Source organism: Leopardus geoffroyi, chromosome A3, assembly GCF_018350155.1.
Source record: "Leopardus geoffroyi isolate Oge1 chromosome A3, O.geoffroyi_Oge1_pat1.0, whole genome shotgun sequence".
Taxonomy (NCBI): domain Eukaryota; kingdom Metazoa; phylum Chordata; class Mammalia; order Carnivora; family Felidae; genus Leopardus; species Leopardus geoffroyi.
The window spans coordinates 103118185-103144873 of record NC_059336.1 but is presented as its reverse complement, the minus strand read 5'-3'; the positions used below and the strand labels follow the sequence as shown (position 1 = coordinate 103144873).

At 42.6% G+C, this 26689-nt stretch overlaps 2 protein-coding genes across 5 annotated transcripts in view; both read left to right on the top strand.

Moving 5' to 3' along the window:
* MERTK (MER proto-oncogene, tyrosine kinase) overlaps positions 1–16985 on the top strand; it is a 146706-nt gene extending 129721 nt beyond the window's left edge. For 2 of the 3 annotated variants that reach the window (XM_045446878.1, XM_045446877.1), the window contains exon 19: positions 3983–5038. In XM_045446878.1, coding sequence (XP_045302834.1) covers positions 3983–4496 — 514 coding nt within the window. In that variant the 3' untranslated portion in view covers positions 4497–5038. Of the gene's footprint in view, positions 1–3982; positions 5039–16785 lie in introns of those variants that run through there. The other variant, XM_045446880.1, reaches the window with a different exon arrangement.
* Positions 16986–18338: 1353 nt separating this feature from the next.
* Positions 18339–26689, top strand: part of TMEM87B (transmembrane protein 87B) — a 50935-nt gene continuing 42584 nt past the window's right edge. Inside the window, exons 1-2 of one of the 2 annotated variants that reach the window (XM_045446882.1) lie at positions 18339–18775; positions 22367–22427. In XM_045446882.1, the coding sequence (XP_045302838.1) occupies positions 18581–18775; positions 22367–22427 (256 nt within the window). In that variant the 5' untranslated portion in view covers positions 18339–18580. The remainder of the gene's footprint in view (positions 18776–22366; positions 22428–26689) is intronic. The other variant, XM_045446881.1, reaches the window with a different exon arrangement.

Here is a 26689-nt window from a genome sequence, read left to right as displayed (position 1 = left end):
ACCCTCAACCTGGGGCCAAATATCACCCTCTTAGTGTCCTCATCTGTAAAATGGGGATATTAGTACCTGCGTGGTAGGGTCATCCTGGTTGAGCAAGCTAATATCTATACAGGTACTTCACAGGATGGCCATAGGGTACAGAACAGAAACAAAAGGTCGGCAATTATTATTTTTACTGAAGCAGGTTGTCATGGACAAGAACAGGGGCCCTGGGGTTGGGCAGACTTGAAGCTGCCACTGACAGCGTGACTTCAATGAGTCCCTCTCCTCTCCAAGCCTCTGTAGCCCCATATGTGAGTGGGAATGCACTTTTCCACAGACTGCTATTGATCGAGCAACATCAGAGGGTCACGGCCCATTAGCCTTACACACAGCCGGCACTTACTGAGGTGTCATCCATGTCAGCAGCCCTGAAGCTGTGGCCACCCAGCATCAGGAGCTGTCACTGCCCGCTCACCTGCCCGAGGCTCACCTGCCGCTGTCACAGCACCGCCTCATTCTGTCCACACCTGACCACCCCAACCCCCACCTCCCAGGGCCTGGAATGACAGCAGGTGAAGAGCCGGCCCTGACTTGTACCTGCCGCTCATCTATCTCCTCCAAGGACTCCGGCTCACACCCACCTTCTCCCTCTCAGAAACCCTGCTTTACTTCCCGATCAGTCAGTCCCTCCGCTTCTACCTGAGGCAGCCTAGGCCCTGAACAGGAGAGAGATGGGAGAGATGGGGGTTGGCTGGCTGAGCTAGGATCAGACCGTGGCTCAGTGCTGTAGAGACACGTGCTGCTTAGGAGACTCCCGCCTTCCGAGCATCATTTCCCTGAGCAGACTGGAAACGCCGTACTCAGCTTCAGAGCCAGGGGCAAAGCAGGTGCTTGACACATATGATGAATTCAAGCACTTATAAATTTAACGAATTTGCACGATTGCATCTTTTTAAACTCCTTTTTTAAATAGTGGTACAATTCACATAACGTAACCATGTGTAAGTGTGCAGTTCAGTAGGGTTAAGGGCATTCACGTTGTTGTGTCCATCTCTCCAAGACTCTTCTCATCTGATGAAACGGAAAATCTGTACCCATGAAACAACTCCCCCTTCTCCTCTGCTTCAGCCCCTGGTAACCGATAGGAGTATCTCTTTTATAAAATCTCAACCGAAAAACAAAAGGGACCGTTTACAAAGGCAACTACCAAACTATTTTTTCTTTCGTCCACAAAATTGAAATTACTAAACATCACAGTCCCCGTTACTCTCCAGGCCAAGGCTCTCTCTCTTGCTCCTTTCCTTGGTCCACTCATACAGCATTGCCCTTTTAGGGGAGCAGCTTAGACCATATACATGCTCACATGACTGTGAAAGCCATAGTCCTATTTTTAGGTATTTCACAAAGTACTGAAAGTAATAATAATAATAATAATAAGTTTCAAAGTGACATTGTTACTTTGCCACATGAAAAAAATGATACATTAGGGGCGCCTGGGTGGCGCAGTCGGTTAAGCGTCCGACTTCAGCCAGGTCACGATCTCACGGTCCGTGAGTTCGAGCCCCGCGTCAGGCTCTGGGTTGATGGCTCAGAGCCTGGAGCCTGTTTCCGATTCTGTGTCTCCCTCTCTCTCTGCCCCTCCCCTGTTCATGCTCTGTCTCTCTCTGTCCCAAAAATAAATAAACATTGAAAAAAAAAAAAAAATGATACATTATTGAAATGCTTTCTCCTAAGACCTAGAATAAATGAAAATAAATTAACACAGCGCCTTGGTGAAGTAATGGAAAGGAGAGTATGTCTCCATGGACAGAATTCCTCCAAGCTCACCTCAGAGTGTCAACAATCAAGGCTTTGTGGGGGGAAAAAAGGAAGTCGTGCAAATTGATTTATACCATAAAAACCTCAAAAATGGAAACAAAAACTGTTTGCCTTGTCTAAGTGACCATCTACTGAAGGTAAAACAGGGAGAGTATAAAGCACTCCTCAGTCTGAGGATCCAAGTGAGGATCGGGATTATCAGAGGAATGTGCCCCTGCTGTGACCTTACTGTTCTGTGTTCAGAGCCGGCCCTTGATGGAGGCTGAAAAAGCAAACAAATGAAAGATGATGTTATATGCCTACATAAATGAGATCTGGACGTGTCTGTGAAGTACCACAAGCCAGCAGAATTAGTCAAAGGATCTATATTATGTGTTCAGTGTAAACATGGGAATTGCATTTTTTTATTTTTTTAATGTTGATTTCGTTTTTAATTTTGAATGGTTATTTTTGAAAGAGAAAGAGAGAGACAGAGTGCCAGCGGGGGAGGGGCAGAGAGAGAGAGAGGGAGGGAGACACAGAATCCAAAGCAGGGTCCGGGCTCCGAGGCGTCAGCACAGACCCCCAACGTGGGGCCTGAACCTATGAGCCGAGAGATCATGGCCTAAGCTGAAGTCGGACACTTAATCGACTGAGCCACCCAGGTGCCCCAGTGTTTGTTTATTTTCGAGAGAGAGAGAACACAAGCAGGGGAGGGGCAGAGACAGAAGGAGACACAGAATCTGAAGCAGGCTCCAGGCTCTGAGCTATCAGCATAGAGCCCGACGTGGGGCTTGAACCTATGAGCCAAGAGATCGTGACCTGAGCCGAAGTCAGATGCTTAACCAACTGAGCCACCCAGGCACCCCGGGAATTACATATTTATGTTCACAACATCACATCAACTACATGTGTCAGATGATTTAAATTTGGGTTGTTTTCGGGGCGCCTGGGTGGCTCAGTCGGTTAAGCGGCCGACTTCGGCTCAGGTCATGATCTCACGGTCTGTGAGTTCGAGCCCCGCGTCGGGCTCTGTGCTGACCGCTCAGAGCCTGGACCCTGTTTCAGATTCTGTGTCTCCCTCTCTCTCTACCCGTCCCCTGTTCATGCTCTGTCTCTCTCTGTCTCAAAAATAAATAAACGTTAAAAAAAAAAAATTAAAAAAAAATAAATTTGGGTTGTTTTCTTATCTAGTGACATGAATATGAATTTCTCAAAACAGGAAAGAATCAAAATGAAATGATGGTATAACGCCCTCTTCATCTCCGGCCAGTGGTTCCTCATTCAGTCATCTCTTTGTTTTGTTGTGCTCATGTAAATGTCCCTCCACTGTAATTCTTAGTTATATCAGACACTGGAAATGAAAAAACCAGAGAGTTGTCTGTATAGAACACAACAGAGGGGTCATGAGCACCTGGGAATAGGAGTTGTCCAGCTGGAGGCTGGTCCCCATACTGCCCCTGCTGCCCACAGAGCCATGGCATCTGTAACATCCCTGAGTCCACTCTCATTTTTATTGCAAAGCAACAATGACAGGGCTGTCGAGAAGACTAAATATAGTGATACACAACGCCGAGCCCCGTGAGGCACACATCCTTCACCTTCCCCCTCCCTGACCCCCTGGCCTCTTTAGCCCTTGCCCCAGGGCCCTTCTAACTCAGTCCTCCTGGTTACAAACCCAATCTGATGGTATGGAACTGGGGTCAGCACGCTCTTTCTGTAAAGTGCCAAATAAATACATTCAGTTTTGCAGGCCATATGGTTTTTGTAGCAACTACACAGCTCTGCCACTGTAGCAGAAGCAGCTATAGACAATATGTAAATAAATAAAGGTAGCTGTGTTCCCGTAAAACCTTATTTACAAAGCAGACAGTGGGCTGGACTTGGCCCATGGGCCATATAGTTTGCCAACCTCTAGAGTGAAGGAAAGGCCTGAAATACTCCTGCTTTGCAAAGTTCTATATAATTGCCATGAATGTCCTGTATTCCTGGAGCCAGAGAATCACTTATTACATACCAATGGAATATTTATAAACATTGAACAAATACTATGCCACAAGGAGAACCTCAGTGATTTCCCAAAAGTGGAATTCGTGTGGATTAAGATGTGACAAAACCAAAGAATAGGGGAAAACACGGTGTGGATTGTCCTAAGCGCTGTGGGTGCTGGGCCAGGAAACAACTCACTCTTCTGTACTTGTAGGTATGAAATAATGCATTCTTGCTGGAGAGCTGAGCCCTTGGACCGACCGACCTTTTCTGTGCTGAGGCTGCAGCTAGAAAAACTCTTGGAGAGTTTGCCTGAAGTTCAGGACAAAGCTGATGTCATTTACATCAACACACAGTTTCCCGAGAGCTGCGAGGACCCCGGAGAGGGCCCCGCACTTGCTCAGCTAGACATGAACATTGATCTTGACTCTATCATTGGCTCTGGTACTCCCAGCGCTGCTGTCAGTGTGGTCACAGCAGAAGTTCATGACAGCAAGCCTCAGGAAGAAAGGTACATCCTGAATGGGGGCAGTGAGGAGTGGGGAGATTTGGCTTCTGCCGCCCCGGCATCAGGGACGGCCGAAAAGGACTGTGTTTTACCAGAGGACAAACTTGTAAAAAATGGAGTCTCCTGGTCCCATTCCAGCCCCTTGCCCTCGGGGAGCCCATCACCAGATGGACTTTTATTTGCCGACGACTCCTCAGAAGACTCAGAAGTCCTCATATGAGGAAACCTGAGAGACATTCCCAACTCAAGGAAATTCTTCTGCTTTAGGAGGATCTCTGTACACTCCATGTTTTTAGAATTTGTCTTCCTTACCAATCCAATACCATAGCCCCAAAGCACCAGGTGAATGTAAGTCATCATTAAAAATACATAATATATATTTATTTAAAGAGAAAATACACTTATATGTATATGATGGAAAGAGACAAAGATCTATTTTAATAAAAGATGACGTATTTCATGTGCTTACCTTGCAGATCAAAGATTTAAGCTTTAACAACCTCACCTCTAGCGCTGTTCCTTGATGTTAACATTTGCACAGAGTCAGCGTTGTTTTTTTAAAGTTCTTTTCTTTTTCATGACTATTAAGTGTAAAAATATTTGTAAAATGGAATGCTGTATTTGGCTTTGCTTCTGGTCTTATGAAAAATCTGATATTCTTACATGAATCATCTATTTGATAAGAATGATTTATTTAATGTTTAAAGTTTTATAACTGAGTAATTCTTTGATGTGATTTCCTAATAAAATTTGAATGAGGAAGGGTGTGTTGTACTTACTTGAAAGACATCGGTCACCAACCAGTGGCCTCCATGCCTCTGCAGAGAAATTCCCTTAATGGCTGGTCCTCGATGCAATTGCTTTGACCCATCTTGGCATTGTTCTGGAAAGATATGGAAAAACCACTCCAGAGTCCAAGGATGAAAAACAAAATATACTGGGGTGCCTGGGTGGCTCAGTCGGTTGAGCGTCCGACTTTGGCTCAGGTCATGATCTCACAGCTCGTGAGTTCAAGCCCTGCGTCGGGCTCTGTGCCGACAGCTCAGAGCCTAGAGCCCGCTTCAGATTCTGTGTCTCCCCCTCTCTCTGCCCCTCCCCTGCTCATGTTCTGTCTCTCTCTGTCTCAAAAATAAATAAAAACATTAAAAAAAAAACTTAAAAAGAAAAACAAAATATACTAAAGGGTTGACAACTACAATCTGAGTGGAAAGATTAAAAATAACTTGTGGAAGAGAGTCTGACAGGTAAAACACTTTTCCGTTTGGGAGTCACAACTTACGGGAGGTGGACCTGGGCAGTGGGCAAGGAACAGGCTTAGAACTCCGTATCTCTGAGTTCACAGCCTGGCTCTGCTATGTCATGACAGCGGTTGTTGGTTGAGCACTTGCTGTGTTTCAAGCACTTTATGTGAACTGCCCTATTTAATCTGGATATCACTACCATACGTAGCAATGCCATTATCATGTATGGACCAGGAAACCGAGGCTGGAAACATTGAGTGATGCGCTATGGCCCACATCTAGAGAGGGGTAGAGCCGGGATTTCAGAACTCAGTAATCTGATTCTGGCTGGCTCTGCACATGATTTAGGGGTTTGTTTCAGAGGCTCTCGACCTTTTCATTTTAGCTAGTAAACACACAGGTAGCGCTTACTCTGTGGCCACACATAGGACTCATTCAATCCTGAAAACAACCCCGGCTGGTAGGTACTGCTATTATCCCCATTTCCCAGATGGGCAGGCTGAGGCACAGAGAACCTAACTCCCTCTGCTGGTGAAGGCAGTAGACTGATGCAGTGTGAGCACTGGTCCCTCAGGCCTGTTGCTCCCCACTTGTGAGCAGCCGCCCCAAGCCACCGCAACCTGTGAGGCTTAGCGCCTGTCCTGTGCCCAGCCCGGGTCCTTGTCCCAGCTGCCAACCCAGGAGCTGCAGTCTCCAACGGGAGCCAGCTTCACTGTTACTGTGCAATGCTCTATACAAGAAAGTTCTGAGGGTTTGAAAAGGATCTGCATTGTAACAGAAAATGCCAGCATCACATTTTATCAGTGAAAGAGCAAAAAGAAAAAAAAAAAAGGCTGTTAGAGCCCATAAAGATAATTTCTATTGTTAGAAATTTTGGAATGGTTATTTAAAAAAATCAATAAAAAATTTTTATGACCTACTTGTGCAAACGAAGTTTCTTATTGATGGTGACTATCAACAGAGTGAAGGGAGGTGCCTGGGTGGCTCAGTTGGTTAAGCGTCAGACTTCGGCTCAGGTCATGATCTTGCAGCTCATGAGTTCGAGACCCACGTCAGGTTCTGTGCTATCAGCACAGAGCCTGGAGCCTACTTCAGATTCTGTGTCTCCTCCTCTCTCTCTCTCTCTCTCTCTCTCTCTCCCTGCCCCTCCCCCGCTCGCACTCTGTGTGTGTGTCTCTCTCTCTGTCTCTCAAAAATAAATAAACTTAAAAAAAATTAAAAGAATGTGAATGGTCCATCATTAAGTTCTTGATCAGGAACTGATCAAGAACTTAAAAAAATTAAAACTTCAATGTATAAAGGTTATGTCCACATCTGTAAGATTAATAAGCAAACTGAAAAACTGCTACTTGGAAGTTTCATATAAATTTAATATGAAATATCTAAATTAATATACTTAGTGTTTTATATTTCTAACTTTAATGGTACAGTGTAAACAAATATATAATAAATAGCTCATTAAATTGCACAGCCCTCCAAATCCTGTCCAGTTTGCTCGGTATAGGCCACGTGGCTTGAGAAAGGCCGAGAAGCCTGGACCAGTTCTACTACAGAATAGCGCAGAGAAGTGAGCAAGCTGTGACTTCTGGCTTTTCTTGAGACATCAACAAACACAGCAGAGAAACTCACTTCATCCAACCCACAACAGTACACCAGGTCCTTGATTAAATGGGATGTGATGGGCATCACCCTCCCATCTCAGCTTCCTCTTCCCATGAGGGGAATGAAACTAACTACCATTATTCAGGCATTTCAGTCTCCTCACTGAGAACTTTGGAAACACAGTGGTTCTTCTTAGCCACATTCGAATGTTTCAAAGTTCTGAAAGAACTAACTTTCAGAGGACCCAATCATTAGGAAACTCTTGTACGGTCTCCTGAGCATGAACTGAAAATAGCCTTTTAAATTCCCTTTTTTATAAACTCAAATTACTTTTGTAAAGTGGCTCTTGATGGGCCAAAGAGGGGGAGAGAAAACAGAAACAAATTGGGTCATTGTCTTCAGCCAGCTGGGACAGGGCTGGGGAGGTCAAGAGGACGAGACAAATAAACAAATACCAGAAATACTCGTGACCTACAGGTTGGGACTAGCTCCGCCTTGTGAGGGTTTTTCTTGCCTTCCTCCTCCACCCCTTCTTCCTTTCCTTCCCTTCCTTTCCCTTCTCTTCCTTTCTATCCTTTCCTTCCCTTTTACCTTTTCCTGGTTTTTTGTTTTGTTTTGTTTTGTTTTGCTTTGCTTTCTTGTTTGTTTTCTGAGTAGAGAGAAGTGAAGATCAGAACCTCATGAGCTGAGGAGCACTCGGGTGGCTCAGTCAGCTAAGCGTCCGACTTCAGCCCAGGTCATGATCTCACGGTTCACAAGTTTGAGCCCCATGTTGGGCTCTTTGCTGACAGCTCAGAGCCTAGAGCCTGCTTCAGATTCTGTCTCTCTCTGTCCCTGCCCTTCTTATCTTCTCATACTTTCGCTCTCTCTCAAAATTAAAAAAAAAAAAAAAAAAAAGAACCTCATGAGCTGGGCCATGCAGCCAATGGCAAAGGCTGGAAGGAAACTAGTCGTATGAGTGAGCACCCCTTGAACAGTCTGGGCAGGTCACTTGGCTCTCCTGGAGAGTAAAGATAGGAGTACCTTCTCTGCAACCCCCTAGGTGGTTATGTAGGAAGGGGAGAAAGCAAGTTCTTTGAAAGAACTTTATACTTACTAGAGGATTTCCCCAATTAGAAGCTTCTCCCAATTTCATTTTTTATGCAGTACAAACTCACCATTTGTCATACTAGAAATCTTTTCCCTGATTATGTTATCAACTCCTTCCAAAATAACACAAACTAGCTCAAAAGTAAAATAATTTCATCATCGCCAGGGATGCACACAGTTGCGGAAGTTGGCAGAGTGAAGGAAATTGGCCATCCTCCCTCACCTCAAGTGGCTCTTGGGCTCAAAGGCAACTCTCTGCATCCTGATGCCCAGAGGTTCCTCTTCTGTCCATCTCATCCTGGAGTTTGGTTACTTGTGAGCCTCAGTGCTCATCCCTCCCCATATATGAGTATGGCAAGCAGTAGTGGCCTTATGGACAAGATTTGGGGACCTGGGGTGGGTCTAAGTGCCCTCCGGGGATGGAGAGACTCTTCCTCTGCCTCCATGACTCCAGACCAAGCAGAAGTTCCTGCTCAGGAAACAAGCCAAACCACAGTCTCTTATCTTGCAAATCAGAATGACTGTGGCCAGACTAATCCTGATTCATGAAAGTTAAGACCTTTGTGACTTCTGGTCAATGGCAAAAACAAGTAGGAACTTCTGCTGAGTCAATGGGAAAATAATTGGCCTAAAAGTAAACCAGCTATGACAGCAACTTAACTTCTCTAAAGACATTTAGTTACCTTGGATGACAAGTGGGAAAACGGGAAGTTTTGTTTTCGTTAACAAACATTTCAGTAATGCCCAGTGTTTCTATATGTAGGTTTTATCTTCTCTCTTTTAAAGCTCCCAGGACAGAAGTGAAACTGCCCATCATCTATTTAACTTAAGCATGTCTTAATTGCTTAAATTAATTGTATTTAAATGTAATGATTATTTCTAGAAGCTGTAACCCCAAGACCACTACTTCAGAATATTTTCATGTACAATATCTTCTATTGAAATGGGATTCCATGTATAGATACTTGAAAGACCAACTTGAGAGTTCTATGTATTAACCCTTCCTACCTCAAGGGTACAAGCATCTTAATTAATTAGTGGATTTATTGAAACGGCATAATTATAAATTCTAACCAAGACTGTGTTCTCAAACAAGTGTCCGGTGAGGATGCATATAATAAATTCATCCATTTACTGATATTCACTGAGAAGAAGGCTCTTTTCTGGACATTGGGATTTGCAAGGAACAGCCTTGCTGTCTTGATAACAGTCCAGAGGAGGGAACGCATGGCTTCAAATGAATACTTTCTTTTAAAGAATATTCTTCAGAATGCTCTGACTTGCACATTTTGTTGAAGCCAAGCCTGCAGATGTTGTTTGGGCTCTAACAAACCTAAGAACTAGAGAGCAAGGGCTTTCCCTGGAAGCAGGCTCTAAGGCCCTGCCCCTTAAAACTTAAAATTAAAGGGCCATCCATTGGAGTTTGAAAACCAAAATTCCATTATACCACAAATGGTGTGAGCAGTTCAAGGGAATGTAGGCTGCTTCTCTAATGGCATGAGTCCTGTGGCCTCTTTTAACATTGTTTCCCCAAAGATAGAAAATAATTTCTTGTGACATAATTTTGAGTTCTCTAAATCTTTTTCTTCCTGTACTTCAGATTAGACTGTCTCTAATGATCTATCTTCAAATTTGCTGATTCTCTCTTCTGCCAGCTCACATCTGCTGTTGAGTCCTTCTAGAGAGTTTTTCATCTCAGTAACTGTACTTTTTATTTTATTTTATTTTTAAATGTTTATTTTTTTGAGAGAGACAGAGACAGAGTGTGAGCGGGGGAGGGGCAGGGAGAGAGACAGAGAGACAGAGAGAGAGAGAGAGAGAGAGAGAGAGAGAGAAGGGGGGGGCACAGAATCTGAAACAGGCTCCAGGCTCTGAGCTGTAAGCACAGTACCTGATGTGGGGTTTGAACTCACTAACCATGAGATCATGACCTGAGCTGAAGTCAGAGTCTTAACCAACAGAACCACCCAGGTGCCCCTTATATTTTTGAAGCAAACCCTACCCCCAACGTGGGGCTCAAACTCACAATGACTCTGAGATCAAAAGTCACATGCTCTATAGACTAGGCCAGTGAGGCACCCCTCAGTAATCTACTTTTAACTCCGGAAGTGCCATTTGGTTCTTTTAATAACTTGTATTTCTTTGTTCATATTCTCTATTTGATTTTGAGTTTTATCTAAATAGACACTTTTTAAAATAATAAAGTGTCTGCTAAATTTTTTGTCTGGGTCTCTTTAGGGACAATTTCTATTGACCACTTTTTTTTTCCTATGTATGAGCTAACTTTATTGTTTATTTTCATGTTTCACATATTTTTTATTGAAACTGGCTACTTCAGATCATATACTATAGCAACTATAGATTCTAATTTGTCCCTCCTTCCAGAAGTGATTGTCATCACTGTTTTCTTTTTTTTTTTTTTTTTTTTTGATGTTTTATTTGTTTAAGTAATCTCTGCACCCAGTGTGGGGCTCAAACCCACAACCCTAAGATCAAGAGTCACATGCTCCTCCAACTGAGCCAACCAGGTGCCCCTGTTTGTTTTCTTATTTGTTTTTGTTTTTGTTTTTTTTAGTGGCTTGCCTGAATTAATCCTGTAGACTGTATTTCTCCTGCAGTGTTTGACCACTGATGTCTCTGCTTATTTACTTTTTAAACATTATTCTTGTTTTCATTTATAAGCCTGGCTTTTAAGAGATAACCTCTGAGTCAGCATGGCTTAGTAATAAGCCAGCCTTTGGTCAGTGTTGTACTTGAACATCTTGAGCCATTAAAGCCTCCACCTTTTGTTTATTGATTTGTGTGCAGCTTGGAGAATATATTCCAAGTTCAGGAAACTTATAAGTCTGCCCTGCATTCACAATGTTTCTTGTTTAGCCAGTGATAAGGAGTTCACTAAATGTGAATGGATTAAATATTCTGATTGAAAGACAGAGATCATTATGCTGGATAAAAAGGGACCTGTATCTAGAAATAGAAACAATTCTTATAACTCAACAATAAAAAAAAATTCTAACTTTTTTTTTTTTTTCAACGTTTCTATTTATTTTGGGACAGAGAGAGACAGAGCATGAATGGGGGAGGGGCAGAGAGAGAGGGAGACACAGAATCGGAAACAGGCTTCAGGCTCTGAGCCATCAGCCCAGAGCCCGACACGGGGCTCGAACTCACGGACCGTGAGATCGTGACCTGGCTGAAGTCGGACGCTTAACCGACTGCGCCACCCAGGCGCCCCAAAAATTCTAACTTTTAAAAGGGAAAGAAAACAAGTTTTAAAGGGGCAAAGGATTTGAATATATATTTTTCCTAAGAAGATATATAATGATCAATGAGCACATGAAAAGATATTCAACATCTTTAGTCATGGAAATGCAAATCAAAACCACAGTGAGGGGTGCCTGGCTAGCCCTCTTGGTGGAGCATGTGATTCTTGATCTCAGGGTTGTGAGTTCAAACTCCACATTGGGTATAGAGATTACTTACAAATAAAATCTTTAAAAACAACAACAGTGAGATACCACCTTGCAGCCACTAGAATGGCTATAATCTAAAAGAAAGATAATAACAAGTGTTGGTAAGGATGTGGAGAAATTGGAACCCTCAAACATTGCTGATGAGATTACAAAATAGTACAGCTGCTTTAAAAAATAGTTTGGCAGTGCCTCAAAAAGTTAAAACATAGATTTACCATATAACCCATGAATTGCATTCCTAGGTGTATACCCAAGAGAATTGAAAACATGTTCACACAAAACTTATACATAAATATTCATAGTAGTGCTATTCATGATAGCCAAAAGGTGGAAACAATCTAAATGTTCATCAGTGTATGATGAATGGATAAACAAAATGTGGGATATCTATACCATGGAATATTATTCAGCCATAGTATACTGATACATGATGCAGTGTGGATTAACTCTGAAAATATGCTAAGTGAAAGAAGCTAATTACAAAGAACCACATATTGTGTGATTCCATTTATGTAAAATATCCAGAATAGGCAAATCCATAGAGACAGAAAGTAGATTAATGTTTGCCAGGGGCTGGAGGAGGAGGAAACAAAAAGTGACTGCTAATGGATTCAGGGTTTCTTTTTGGGATGACTATAATTATGGATTTTTATAGATTTCCAACTGGTTTTTCCTTCACTCATCTTATAACTCTGTTATTAGGTGCATAAGTATGTAGAATTGTTGTGTCTTTCCAGTGAAGTGACCCCTTTATCATTATGAAATTACCTTCATTATATCCCTCACAATATGTTCTGCTGTGAAATCTACTTTGCCTGATGTTAATATAGTCATTCCAGCTTTCCTGGAATATCTTATAATTTTTCATTCTTTTCAATTTTAACCTATTTGTGTTTTTATATTTAAGGTGCCTCTCTTATAGGCAGCATATAGTTGGATTTTTTTCAACCAATCTGACATCACTATCTTTTAATTAAAATAATTAGACCATTAACATCTAATATGATTATTGATATGGTAGAGTTTCAATCAGCCATCTTGCAATTTGTTTTGTATTTGTCCTACCTGTTCTTTATTCCCTTTTTCTACTCTTTCTGCCTTCTTTTGGAATAATCAAACATTTTTTATGATTCCATTTTACCTCCCATCATGATTTATTAGCTATAACTGTTTTTATTCTTCTAGTAATTATTTTAAGATTGGTAGTTATATGTGTAATTTATCACAGTCTCTGTTCAAGTGATATATCATTTAAAATATAGTATAGGGGCGCCCAGGTGGCTCAATTGGTTAAGCGTCCAACTTCGGCTCAGGTCACGATCTCACCGCCCGTGAGTTCGAGCCCCGCGTCGGGCTCTGGGCTGATGGCTCAGAGCCTGGAGCCTGCTTCCGATTCTGTGTCTCCCTCTCTCTCTGCCCCTCCCCTGTTCATGCTCTGTCTCTCTCTGTCTCAAAAATAAGTAAACGTTAAAAAAAAATTAAAAATAAAATAAAATAAAATAAAATAAAATAAAATAAAATAAAATAAAATAAAATATAGTATAGGGGCACTGGGTGGCTCAGTCGGTTAAGCGACCGACTTGGGTCAGGTCATGATCTCACAGTTTGTGATTTTGAGCCCCACATCAGGTTCTGTGCTGACAGCTCAGAGCCTGGAGCCTGCTTCAGATTCTGTATCTCCCTCTGTCTCTACCCCTCCCCCTCCCCTGCTAATGCTCTCTCTGTCTCTCTCAAAAATAAATAAACATTAAAAAAAATTTTATTAATATAGTGTAAAACCCATACAATAATATATTTCCATTTCTCCCTTCCTGGACTTTATGCTATTACTGCATGGATTTTATTTCACACATGTGATAAATCCAAGGTGATATTATTATATTTGTTTAAATAGTAAAATAACTGTTAAAGATATTCCAATAATACGAAAAGATCTTACATATTTACATGTTGTTACCATTTCCACTGCTCTTTATTCCTTTGTGTGAATCCAGTATTCTATCTGGAATCATCTTCTAGACATTTTTTCTCAGGCTGGTCTTCTCACGATGAATTTCTACAGCTTTTTTAATCTGAAAATGACTATTCCTCTTGTTTTTGAAAGATATTTCTGCTGAGTATTGACGTCTAGATTAAAAGATGTTTTTTCTTTCAATTCTTTTAAAAATGTTTCTCCATTGTCTTTTTGTTTTTATTGTTTCTACAAGAAATTTGTGTCATTCTTATCACTTTTTTTTTTGTATTTAACATGTCCTTTTTTTCTGCTTTTAAGATTTTTTTTTTATCACTGATTGTATGCAATTTGCTTATGATACGCTTTGGTGTCATCTTTGGATTTCTTTCGTTTGGCCTTAATTGATCTTCTTGGATCTGTGAGCTTATAGTTTTTACCAAGTTTGAGAAAACTTCAGCCATTATTTATTCAAAAATTTTTTCTGATTCTCCCTTCTTTTGGGATTCCAATCACACATATATTGGGCCACTTGACTACTCACTGATGCTCACTGCTTACTGATGTTTAATTTTTTTTTTTTCATTCTTTTTCTTTTCTGAGATTTTGATTCATTTTTATTCCTGTGTCTTCGAGTTCACTAATATTCCCTTCTGCAGTAGTCAATATGCCATTAATCCCACCCAGTCTATTTTTTTTTTTTTATCTCACATGCTGTATTTTGCATTGCTAGAAACTTAATTTGGTCTTTTTTCTATTTTCCATGTCTCTACTTAACTTTTGAACATATGGAATTAAGTTACAATGACTTTTAATATCCTTTTCTGCTCATTCTGACATATGTGTCAGTTCTAGGTCAGTTTCAATTGATTTTTTTTCTCCTCCTTACATCTTATATTTTCCTAATTCTTTGCCAAGAATTTAGTTGGATGACAGATATTGTGATTTGACCTTCTAGGGTGCTGGAGATTTTTATATACCTATAAATAATCCTTGAGCTTTGTTCTAGGATACAGTTACTTGGAAACTAACCTTTTGGGTCTTGCTTTTAAGATTTGTTAATTGGGCTGAAGAACCATGTTTAATCTAGGGCTAATTACTCCCCACCATTGGGGCAAAAAACTTTTGAGTACTCTAGACAATTGCCCTATAAATTATAAAATTTCCGAGGTTAGCTGATCAGGACAGGCACTTTTCCCAGCCCATTCATTCTTTTTGGTGAATCTTTCCTTGGCCTCAGGCAGTTTCTTCATGTGTAGAGCAGTTCTCTGCTGAAGATTTGAGGAGGACCTTCTCTAGATCTCAAGATTCCCTCATTGTACAGCTGTCTCCTCACCATATTGAGTCCTACCAACTAACTGCCTTACTCACATTGGACTCCTAGCTGAGTCTTCTAAACTCTGAGAATCTGCCAGGCTCTGCTTTAGTTTCTCCTCCCTGTATTGTGGCCTGGAGACTTTCTTAAGCTAGTAAGCCGAACCAATCATAGGGCCCACCTTTCTTTTTTTTTTCCTTAGGAATAATTGTCCATTGCCTGATGTCCAGAGTCTTGAAAACTGTTGTTTCACATATTTGGTCTGTTTGTTGTTGTTGTTTTAGGCAGGAATGTAAATTTGGTCCCTACTGCTCTAGCTAGCAGAGGTCTCTAATGTACCTTTTACAAAACGTTTTATTATGGAAAATTTTAAACTTACACAAAAGTAGGCAGGAGGGTCATGCATCATCTCCACGTTTTAGGAAATGGTCTACTCGTGGCCAATCTTATTTTATCTGTATCCCCACTCATTTCTCTCCCTCTTGTATTATTTTAAAGCAAATCCCAGACATCATGTACACTGATGTTAGTATTTTAGGGTGAATTTCTGCAGTGATCCCTGTCAGTGCCCTCCCCATATTCCTCCTATCTTTTCACTTCAGTGTGCCTGAACTGACTCTAGCATCTCTTTGCTTAAAGGCTTTCCTCAAAAGTGGGGAAAACTACTGTGCCCCGCTCACAGCAGCCTGGAACTGCAGTCTCTTTGGTGCCCTCCCAGGGGCAGACCCTAACCAAAGACTAACAGGTGTAAATATGTAAATATCTCAGCTCCTTCATCCCTTGTGTGAGGTGATTCTGAGGCTTGTGCTTCACATCTTTCTCCCAAGTTTCTCAATGGGACTGTGTTCCCTTTGCCCACGGTAGTAGCTGATGTGATAATGCCCCATTTATTAACTATATCCCCTCCCTGGCAGATTTGCTCACTCCCTGTATCAGTTTTCCAGGGCTGCCATAACGAAGTACCACAGACTGGGCGACTTAACATAATGTATTTTCTCATGATTCTAGGAGCTAGAAGTCTGACATCAAGGTGTCAGGGTTCAAGATGTCAGCAGGGTTAGTTTCTTCTGAATCTTTCTTCTGGGCTTATAAAAAAAATTTTTTTAATGTTTATTCATTTTTGAGAGACAGAGAGACAGAGCATGAGCGGGGAAGGGGCAGAGAGAGGGAGACAGAATCTGAAGCTGGCTCCAGGCTCCGCACTGTCAGCACAGAGCCCGACACGGGGCTCCGACACGGGGCTCCGACACGGGGCTCTGACACGGGGCTCAAACTCACAAACTGAGAGATCATGACCTGAGCCGAAGTCAGACATTCAACTGACTGAGCCACCCAGGCGCCCCTCTCTTCTGGGCTTATAGATGGCTGTCTTCTCCCTGTGTCTTCACATGGTCTGTGTGTGTGTGTGCGTGTGTGTGTGTGTGTGTGTGTGTCCTAATCTCCTCTTCTTATAAGGACACCAGTCATACTGTAGTAGGGCCCACCTATACAACCTCATTTTTACCTTAATTACCTCTTTAAAGGCCCTATCTCCAAAGACAGTCACGTTCTGAGGTATTGGGGTTAAGACTTTAGCATAGGAAATTTGGATGAAAAATTCAGCCCATAACACTCCCCTGCTGGTGCTGCACCTCCCAAATGAACTACTACTCAAATTTTTATCTCAGGGTCTGCTTCTGGGCAAACTCGTATGAAGGAAATCGCTAAAAGATAAGGACTCTTGAAAAAAATAACCAGCTTACCCCTGTACACCTTTGATATCCCCAGTTCAAGGCTTTACCCATTCTGCCTTGTATTATTGGCTTTTTACATGTGCACATCTTTTTATATTTTTACAGCCTCACAGTGATGACAGAGACTATGCCGTACTGATCTTATCCCTGACCAGGTAATGCCTTGGATGTAGGAGATACCAGTGCTGCTTGATTCGCTCAAGTCAATGACAGTCGTTCTAATCTGCCTTGGAAACTAGGTTTTAATAGAATAGCCACAAAATCTAAATGACAAATAAAAGTACTTGTTCTTTAATAATGTAAAATCCTTGCTAAGTCGATTGCCAGCAATCTGTACAAATGTACAATACCTAGCACTAAGGTACATAATATTTGTTGCCTGAATTAAGGTTCTAATGATTTAAATTAGAGGTATCTATAGCATCATCAATTGGACGCTAAAAACTCAGGATTACAAAGCCACGATTTTTATGTAAAATATCTTCAAAATGCTAGTGCCACCTACTGGTGAGGATTGGCTAGTCTTCTAGGAACCTATTTCTTAGGGCCCTTGAATTTTGATGGTTGTATAACAAGGGGTCTGTCTATACAAAGCATTAGTAAACAATAAAAATTTGACACAATAAAAACATATGATATATAATCACAAGATTCTTGTGAAAAGGAACTATCATACATTCAATCTTCACATTTATCATTTTTTTTAAATGTTTATTTATTTTTGAGACAGAGAGAGACAGAGCATGAACGGGGGAGGGTCAGAGAAACAGACACAGAATCTGAAACAGGCTACGGGTTCCAGGCTCTGAACCCGATGTGGGGCTCAAACTCACGGACTGCGAGATCATGACCCGAGCCGAAATCAGATGCTTAACCAACTGAGCCACCCAGGCGCCCCTCAATCTTCACATTTATAAATACACAAGACTCTCAACTCAAACCTCTCAAGACTAGACCCTCGATAATGATTGGCTGAATAAGTGACTAGGGTGAATAAGGGTGACTGATAAGGCAAACAGAACCTCTTGACTGTAAATCAGTCCTATTTTACATTAGAACAGTATTAATCGAGGATTGTATTCTCCCTCTAGACATTATTTACATTTGATAATAAAGTGGTTCTCTCTGACAGCAAGCTTTCAAAGGCGAAAATGCTAGGCAAAGTACACAGTAAGACAAATTTAAGTCCTTTTAGGTTTAAGTAATCAGGCGGCTGTATTTGTCTGAAAATTACTACTGTGCTACCAAGTTATGCTTACAACACAATGCCTTGGGTTCAATTGACCCTGACTTCAAAGTACTTTCCAGACCATTTTCCATGAATTAAGAGAACAGTTTGTTTCCCTTGAGCTGTGAGGACTGGGATAGGGGCACGTGTATAGGATACAAGAAACTGAAACACAAGGAGCAGAAAACTTAAGCACGAAACTCCATCCCATATTCTCCATTAAGCATCAGACCACAGTCATAGTGAAGTCTGGAACTTGACCTTTCACCCCGGGCCGGTCCCGCCCACGCCCCGCCTGTTCTCCCGGCCCCGCCTCCACACTCCGGCCCGGCCCCAAGCCCCGCCCCCACTCATATCTCCTCCCGCGCCCCCCCCCGTATTCCCGCCCCCCAGCTCTTCTCCCGACCCCGCCTCCCGACTCCGGCCCGGCCCTGAAGCTCGCCTCCACGCTCTGGCCCGCCCACCCCTCCCACACCTCCCACCCCCTACCCCCCCTTGCCGCGCTCTGTCTCCTTCTAGCTCCACTCCTGGGCTCCGCTTCCCGGGTCCGAACCTCGCCTCCCCGCCCAAGCCTAAACCCCGTCTCCACCTCCCTGTCGGAGCCACACCACACGACCCGAACCCGCCTCCCGGGGGCGGAGCCGCACCAGGTGCGGACCCGGGGCGTGGCGGATGTCCAGGAGCGCCAGGTGCGGCTTCCGTGTCAAGATGGCCGCCGCCTGCCGCATCGGAGCCCGGGTCCTGCCCGGCCGCCGCCTCTTTGCCGGGACCCCGCTGCTTCGCGTCGCCCTCTGCCTCCTGTGCTGGGCCCCGGCGGCTGTGGTCGCCGTCCCCGAGCTCGGGCTCTGGGCAGCGACGATCAGCGACGTAAGTGGAATGTCGAAACAGAGGCGTGGCGCGTCTCGGGCCCTCAGGGTCCTCGCCGGGACTCCTTCAGACCCCTGTTCCCGGCCCTGGACTTGTTCATCTGGTCTTTGCGGGGCCTGCTCCGGGTCCCTGATACGCCCCCTGAGCCTTTCGTCTGTTAACGGGCGTGGAGACCTCCCTCCTCCGGCTGGACTTGGGCTGTGGGGAAGCTCAGTGAAGCTAGTGCACGGGGACGGTTCTCCCTTCTGCGCGCTGCTGCTGTTCCTCCGGATCGCCTTTCCCTAAGTCCTGGCCCCTGGCTGTGCTCTGACGCGCTCTGGTTAGATCAGGTCGTCGTTTATTCAGACCCGAGCCCCCCGATTCCTTGGCACTCCTGCCGGCATCTTTGCCTTTTGACCCCACCTCGGGCCGGGTGCAGCCAGAGGGCCACACCCGTGAGGCCACAGGAAGGACTTTCCCAGGCTTCGCTCTCAGCACAAATTTAAAACGTGTGTGTGCGCCGCTTTCGTTTTCTTCTTTAAATGCGAGAGCTACCCCAGCCCTCTTTTCCCTCTTCTGCGGTTCCTGAATTTCTCGAGGGCTCCTGTCACAGTTCGGGGAATGTGTGTGTGGAGATGGGGTGGGATGTGTGATTAAGGAGCGTTTGAAAGGCTAGGCTGGAGGCATGAGTGTGTGGAAACTTCCTTTCCAGGGCAGGATATTTGAGAACTTGGCATCTGGTAGTTGCATGAGATGATGTAGGAGCGAGGCAAGAGTAGCATTTTGGAAAATTTTGCTAAAGAGGGGCAGGAAATCAGGAAGAGGCCTTATCTCCTGCTTTTCTGGAGTCAGATGACTCACCCAGCTCTGTTTCGAGATGATTATTTTCCATATGCATTGAAATGATGTCTAAGTTCTAAAGGCAAAACTTATATTTTGATTTACTCAACCAGAAACATTTAGTACCAGAGGCTGCAAATACTCCCTACAGCATAGAAACTATACAGGATGGAAAGTTGGTCTCTTTCTCAATTTTTAAGACCCAGTGCTACCATTTCTTCCAGGGTCCTTCATTATATGCACCAGTGATAATAGTGTGTGCATCTCTATTACTGAATTTCTCTGGACAGTAAACAGAAAACTCCAAGAGCTACACTCATGGGTTCATGCTGCTTCTCTGGTGAATGAATGACAGTATCATAGAGACTAAGAGTAGACAATATTGGAAGTGAATGAGCTGTGCGCAGATTGTTCAACTCCTTGACCGTATCTGTAAAGATCTTTGCCAACTATACTTTAAACAGGGCAACTCCAAAGGGCCTGCAGAAAGAATGACTTTGCTTCCTGAATGAGGAAGGTAATTTTTTCCTTGGATCCCACGTGAGGTCAGTAGCAGTCTGTGAAGCCCTGCTTTGCAGGGAGTAGGCTGATTTTTCCCCCCATTTCAAGTTGTTGGAACTTGTCCTTCAGAACAAGAAAGGAGAGCAAGCCTTTCATTAATCTGTACTGCAGATGTCTCAAGCAGTGCTTCTTTTGATTGTAAAGGTCAACAAATAGTTTGAGCACCTTCGGTATTAGACTGGCTGGCCACTGCTGTTGCAAAGATGAATTTTAGACAACAGTCCCTTCTCTCGAGAAGCTCACACAGTAGTAGGAACAGCAGATTCATGAATAGTGATTACCTACACGGCAGCATTCTTAGGATATTGCTGGAGCACTGAGGGGGTCACCAAACCCCGCTTCCTAGAGTTGGTGCCTGGCTGGGTCTTAAAAGATGAGTAGATGTTACCTCAGTGAGGAAGAAGGAGGGAGCAGAGCAGCAGTGATGCAGGAAATTCTTAATGTTTCTGCTGAGTGAGGCTCTGGTAGGAGTGTTAGAGTGACTCAGGCCACCATAAACCTTCCAGAGCTTGCTTGGCCCTGGGCCTATGGCTAGGGGTCTAGACTCCAGGACCTGCAGGGTCTGAGGCCAGTGATATTTAGTGCAGTGAGCTAGATTTAGGACTGGAGGGGATGCTGGGGAGAGCGGTGGACTACAGATTACATGCTTCTTCTGAAGAGGGCAGCTACCATTCGGCTCTAGCAGGTGGATATTATATGGCGGTGTAGGCACAGAATTGCCAGGTCTCCTTTTTTGAAATGTGAAGCCAGAATCCATCTTTTTATCATGTCAACTGATTCAAAACTTTTTTCGAAAGGGTCCTGCTGATTCACAGAAACCCCATTTAGAGGTTGGAGTAGGCCACCAGGAACAAGTTTTGGGTGTGAATGAGGGAGAGCCATTAAGGATTTTAGACATAAGTACCAGTCACTGCGGCTGCTGTATCAGGATGAATTATAGGCTCAGATCTGGGGCAGAAATACCAGCTACTGCAGAACTGTAGGCAGAAGATGTTGAGAGCCTGAATTGGAGCAGTGGTGGCAGGGATGGAGAGGAAGAGCTACATTTAGGAAGTGTTTGTGAGATCAAGTAGGCGTGCTTTGGGGATTGGGCAATGGAGGTGAGAGACTGGAAGGAGCCAAGGCTGAGGTGACTGAAGATGGCATCACCTGCAGCCAACACGGGCAGTGTAAGAAGAGTTGGCGAGGAGCAGAGAGGACTGTATCTGGTTTAGGACAGGTTAGTGTGGAATGTCTGTTGAACATCCTCGTGGACATGACCTTGAGGCGGTTGGGTAGGCGGATCCGGAGCTCAGAGGAGGGGTCCGGGCTGGGGGTTTTGTTGTTGAAACTGTGTTGGGGTGGGAGGCTATCAAGAAAGAGCTGTCTGTCATCAGCCTTTTTCTTTCGTTCCTAACCACTTGTTCATTGAACACAATCCCTTCTCACAGTGTTTTTATTCTTGGTGAGGGCATTCATTAAATAACTAAGTGATAGATCATTTCGTTTTAGTTGTGGCAAGGGTTGTGAAGGATGGGTCCTAGAGACCATGGAAGGGAAGGCCTGGCCTGGTGTGGAGCGTCAAGGAAGACTTCCTGAGGAAGGGACTCTTGAACTGGGCTGAGAAGGGTAAGAAGTCACTAACAAGATGAGGAAAGTGACAGGGAAGGGTTTTTTCAGTCAATTTTCAGGTTCCTGAGGGCAGGAAGGAGTAGCCTGCTTTTGAAGCACTGAGAGAAAGGTGCTAAAACAGGTGGGCAGGACTTTGACTATGCAGGGACCTATAAGTGGCAGTAAGAATCGGTCTGTTGTAAGACACAGTTAGGGAGAAGCATGGTTGTTTTATCAAAAGTACATTCATACCAGTATCGCGAGAGCAACTGCAGATGCACAGGTAGGACCCCTGTCCGAGCGGCAGCGATGGTGCAGGCAGCAGCCCTGACCCTCTGTGTGATGCTGGCCCCCGCTGAGATGCTAGAGGCAGGGGCATTCCGGAGCCTAGTAGAGAGTTAGATACATGGAACAGGATTTTAAGCAAGTGGGTGATATGACCAGGTTTTTAAAATTATTTTAATTTTTTAAAAATTACTTAAAAATTATTTTTAAAAAATCACTCTGGTCACAGGAGTGCAAGAGTTAGAACTGTATATTCTCCAGGGTAAAACTGTACTCCTGAATAGAGAAAAAAATTTTAACTAGATTATTCTGTATTTCCTTGTGTTTTCATTTTAGAAATCAGGACCTTTGATATTTAGGAAAACTGTGTTTAACTCTACAGAAATCAAGTTTTCTGGTAAGTACAATAAACTAATAATATTAACATAACAGTACATTATAAATGAATAACCTCATGTAATATAACAGAAACTGATATGTTACTAAAACTAATATATATTTTAAACTAGGCTAAATACTTGTTTTTAAGTGGTTCTAAAATTTTCAGGGTTTCTTTTGTTTCAGTGAAGACTTGGTTATTTTCAAGAATGCATTTCTCTGATCCTGTCTCAAAAAATGTAATATGAATCGTTCTTTAAAAATTAAAATTAATGTGTAATAAAGTAGGCTTCTGTGAAATTTGACTCTGAATCCCAGCTTTTAAAACTAGATGAATTCCTTTTATGAGTATATGAAATGTCGTGATTGTGGTAAAGCCTTTATGCCCCTGCAATTTTTATAAATATATCCATCACCATAGAATACAGTAAAAATTACTACATACTAACATTTTAATTAGGATTTTAGAGCTTATGAAAGTGAACTTATTTGTTAGGGACTATGTTCTCTATGTAAATGCCGATGTGTGAGAACTACCAGGGTCTCATACATCTTGAGGTTTTCAAAATATTTTTTTAAATTTTTATAGATTTTTTTTTTTTTTTTAGTGTTTTATTTTGGGAGGAGCAAAGAGAGAAGGAGACAGAGGGTCCAAAGTGGGCTTTCAGCTGACAGCAGCAAGCCCGATGAGGGGCTCAAACTCACAAACCCTGAGATTATGACTTGAACCGAAGTCGGACACTTAACCGACTGAGCCACCCAAGGTTTTCAGTATTTTTGATGAATTTACAGCAGATCATATTTACTGTGGTCCAACTCCTCTTAGTGTTTCCAGTAACTTGACTAGGTTAATTGGCTGCCAAGGTTAAAGTTTTGGCATAAGGAGTAGTTTTTTGTTGGGTAAAGCAAATTGGCTTCCTGGGGATCCAAAGCCATGCCCCTTTTCTCTATCACAGTACGCTCAGGTCATTTGTTGGATGATTCTGCTGTATGTCCAGCCATTAGCTAGACAGCAGAGATGGTTCAAAGCAGTTCATTGATATCCTAGATCATCAGTGGTGATAACAACTTGGTAAGAGGAAATTGAAGTCCAAGGTGGGTGAGGGGAAAAAAAATTGGCATCTAACTGCTTTAGTGAATTCAGATTTCAGTGGCTAGACAAGTAAGACTTAGGAGACTGTTGCAGCCAAAAAAAAAAATTACATGGGGGGGAAAAGTGATATGGACCAGTGAAACACATAATCTGATTTTAAAAAATCGTACCTAATATCTGAGATCAGCTAAGAGTAGACCACACTCAAGACAGTGGTATTAATATATCTAAAGAAAGAATGAGGCAGAAGACAGTTAACAGTAAAAGCATAAAAAATATATATGTGAGGGTTTAGTTAAGTAAAGCAGACAGTGTCTAGTAGCACCGATGAGAGAGAGGTCTTCTTTTTTTTTTTTTTAATGTTTATTTTTGAGAGAGAGAAAGAGAGATGGAGTATGAACAGGGGAGGGGCAGAAAAAGAGGGAGACGCAGGTCTGAAGCAGGCTTCAGGCTCTGAGCTGTCACCACAAAGCCTGACATAGGGCTCGAACTCAGGAAGGGTGAGATCGTGACCTGAGCCGAAGTCGGACGCTTAATCGACTGAGCCACCCAGGCTCCCTGAGAGAGAGGTCTTCTTGAGCTGTGACTGTAGGTAGGACATGTGGCTGATAGATGTGGACGTAGTACCCATCTGAGCCTTCATTCTGGTGCCATGCTCATCAAGCAGCTTTCATCACCTTTGGGTATCCAGGAAGACATGCTGAAGGGAGAGAGTTAATCATTACACAACCACTTTACAGTTACTGTTCATTTGAAGCAGTAATTGGACATTCCAATTGTAATTGGACATCTAAATTGGTGTTGTAATGAAGGAGTGAGAATGAGGCTCTGCGTTCTCACAGAACCAATTTTAATGCCTGCAAAAATCTAAGAATTAGTCCCTTGGATATGTGTCCCTGCCGTTTGGTAGATGAGACATCTGACTTTCCTTTAGGTGACCCCTCTTTTGGTAGCGCATTCAAGAGGTAGTCTTGTGGAATTGCTGCTGAAAATCTCTCAATGTTATTCACCCCCTACACAGAATAAAAGAAATATGCTATATAGTCATCTCAATATGTACAGAAAAATATTTGAAAAAATTCAACACCCATTCATGATAAAAACTCTTAGAAAACTAGAAATAGAAGGAACTTCCTTAAGCTGGTAAAGACATCTATGAAAACTCTGTAGCTACCGTTATACTGTCTGTTTTCCCAGATTGGTCTATAAATTCAGCTAATTTCAATCAAAATCCAAGCTGACTTTTATGTAGAAATTGACTAGCTGTATCTAAAATTTATATGCAAGTGCAAAGAACCTAGAATAGCCAAAGCAATTTTAGAAAAAGAACAAAGTTGGAAGACTTTTACTATTTTATTTCAAAACCTACATAAAGCTTCAGTAACTGTAGCAGTGTGGTACTAGCATAAGGATAGATACATAGAACAATGAAACAGATCAGAGGGGTGCCTGGGTGGCTCAGTGGGTTAGGCGTCCGACTTCTGCTCAGGTTATGTTCTCATGGCACATGGGTTTGAGCCCCATGTCAGGCTCTGTACTGACCCCTCAAAGCCTGGAGCCTGCTTCAGATTCTGTCTCTGTCTCTCTCTGCCCCTCCTCCACTCATGCTTTGTCTCTCTCTTTCAAAAATAAATAAATATTAAAAAATTAAAAAAAAAAAGATCAGAGAGCCCAGAAATAAACCCACATTTATGAGGTCAGTTGCTTCTCAACAAAGATGCCAAGATAATTCTTTAGAGAGAGAATAGTCTTTTCAATAAATGATGCTGGAACAACTGGATATCCACACTGAAAAAAATCTCATCTTTTACATTGGATTATGGATTTAGATACTCTGTCCCCACTTCCCTGTCCTCCCTCTCTGGGGCTCAATTTGCATACATGTTAGACTGCTTGATATTGTCTCACGGATCACTGAGGCCTTGTTAATTTTTTTTCAGTCTCTTTCTGTGCTTCATTTTGAATCTTTCTATTGCCTTGTTTTCAAATTCAGTGATCTTTTCTTCTCCAGTATTTAATCTCCTGTTAGTCTCATAAAGTGAACTTCTTACTTGGATACTGTAATTTTTTTAATCTCTAGAAGTTTGTTTTTTAATATCTTCTTTCTCAATATTTTCATATTTTCCTTTACATCTTTCAGCATATGGAAAATATTTATAACAGCTTTAATATTCTTCTCTGCTAATCATCTTTGTCCCTTCCATTTTTATCATAATGACTAATCTATCATGATTATGAGTTTTTTCTTTTTCTGTCTAGGGTTTTGGTTGGATGGTGGATATCATGAATGTTAGCTTCTTAAGTGCTGTAATTGTATCATATAGTTGTATTCCTTTGACTTTGTTCTGGCAGACAGCTGAGTTTCTTTTGGGTGAGTTTGATCTTTTCCAGTTTTGTGTTTAATTTCTTTCAGGATGGATCTGGAGTAGCTTTAACTGTAGGGCCAACTTAGCACCACTTCTAAGATGTGACCTTGCTACATTTCTCCTTAATGCTTGGTATATTTAATGAGGCCCCTCCACTCTTACTAGTGGAAACTCAAACAGTTACCAGCCCTGTATGACCTCTGAGAATGATTGGGCTTCTTTCTGTGCATGGGCTGGCTGCCATGCAGGCAGGCTCAATAGTATCTCTGTCCAGATTTCTTTTACTCTCTCTCTGTGCAGGTTCCAACTCTTGAGTATTCTCCCCCAGAAATTCTATCAGCCTCAGCTTCTTGAACTGTAGTCTCGGGGCTCGGTTTGGATTCCTTCTGGTTACCAGTGGTTCCCTTCTGGTTCACAATGATCCCAGCCTCCTGGTATTCATGTCCTTATGTAGTCCCCTACCATATTGTATCAAGGTTGGTCTAACCAAGAAATATGATAGAGCTAATGGCATATCACTTCTGAAACTAGGTCATAAAAGATACTGTGGCTTCTTCTTTGCTCTTTCTCTCTGATGACCTATTCTGTGGGAAGCCAGCTGCCATGTTGTGATGACACTCCCAAAAGAGCTCTTCCTAATTCTAGACTTAATCCTTTTCAGTCTGTCTAATCACGTTACCCTCCTACCTGAAATATTTGGTGTTACTTTGTAACATTCAAAATAAAGGAAAACTCCTTAGCAAAGCATAGTACCCCTTATGACTTTTCTCCAGCACTCTACTCCAGCTTCAGCTCTTCCCTCTTTCCCCAGTCTGTGTTCTG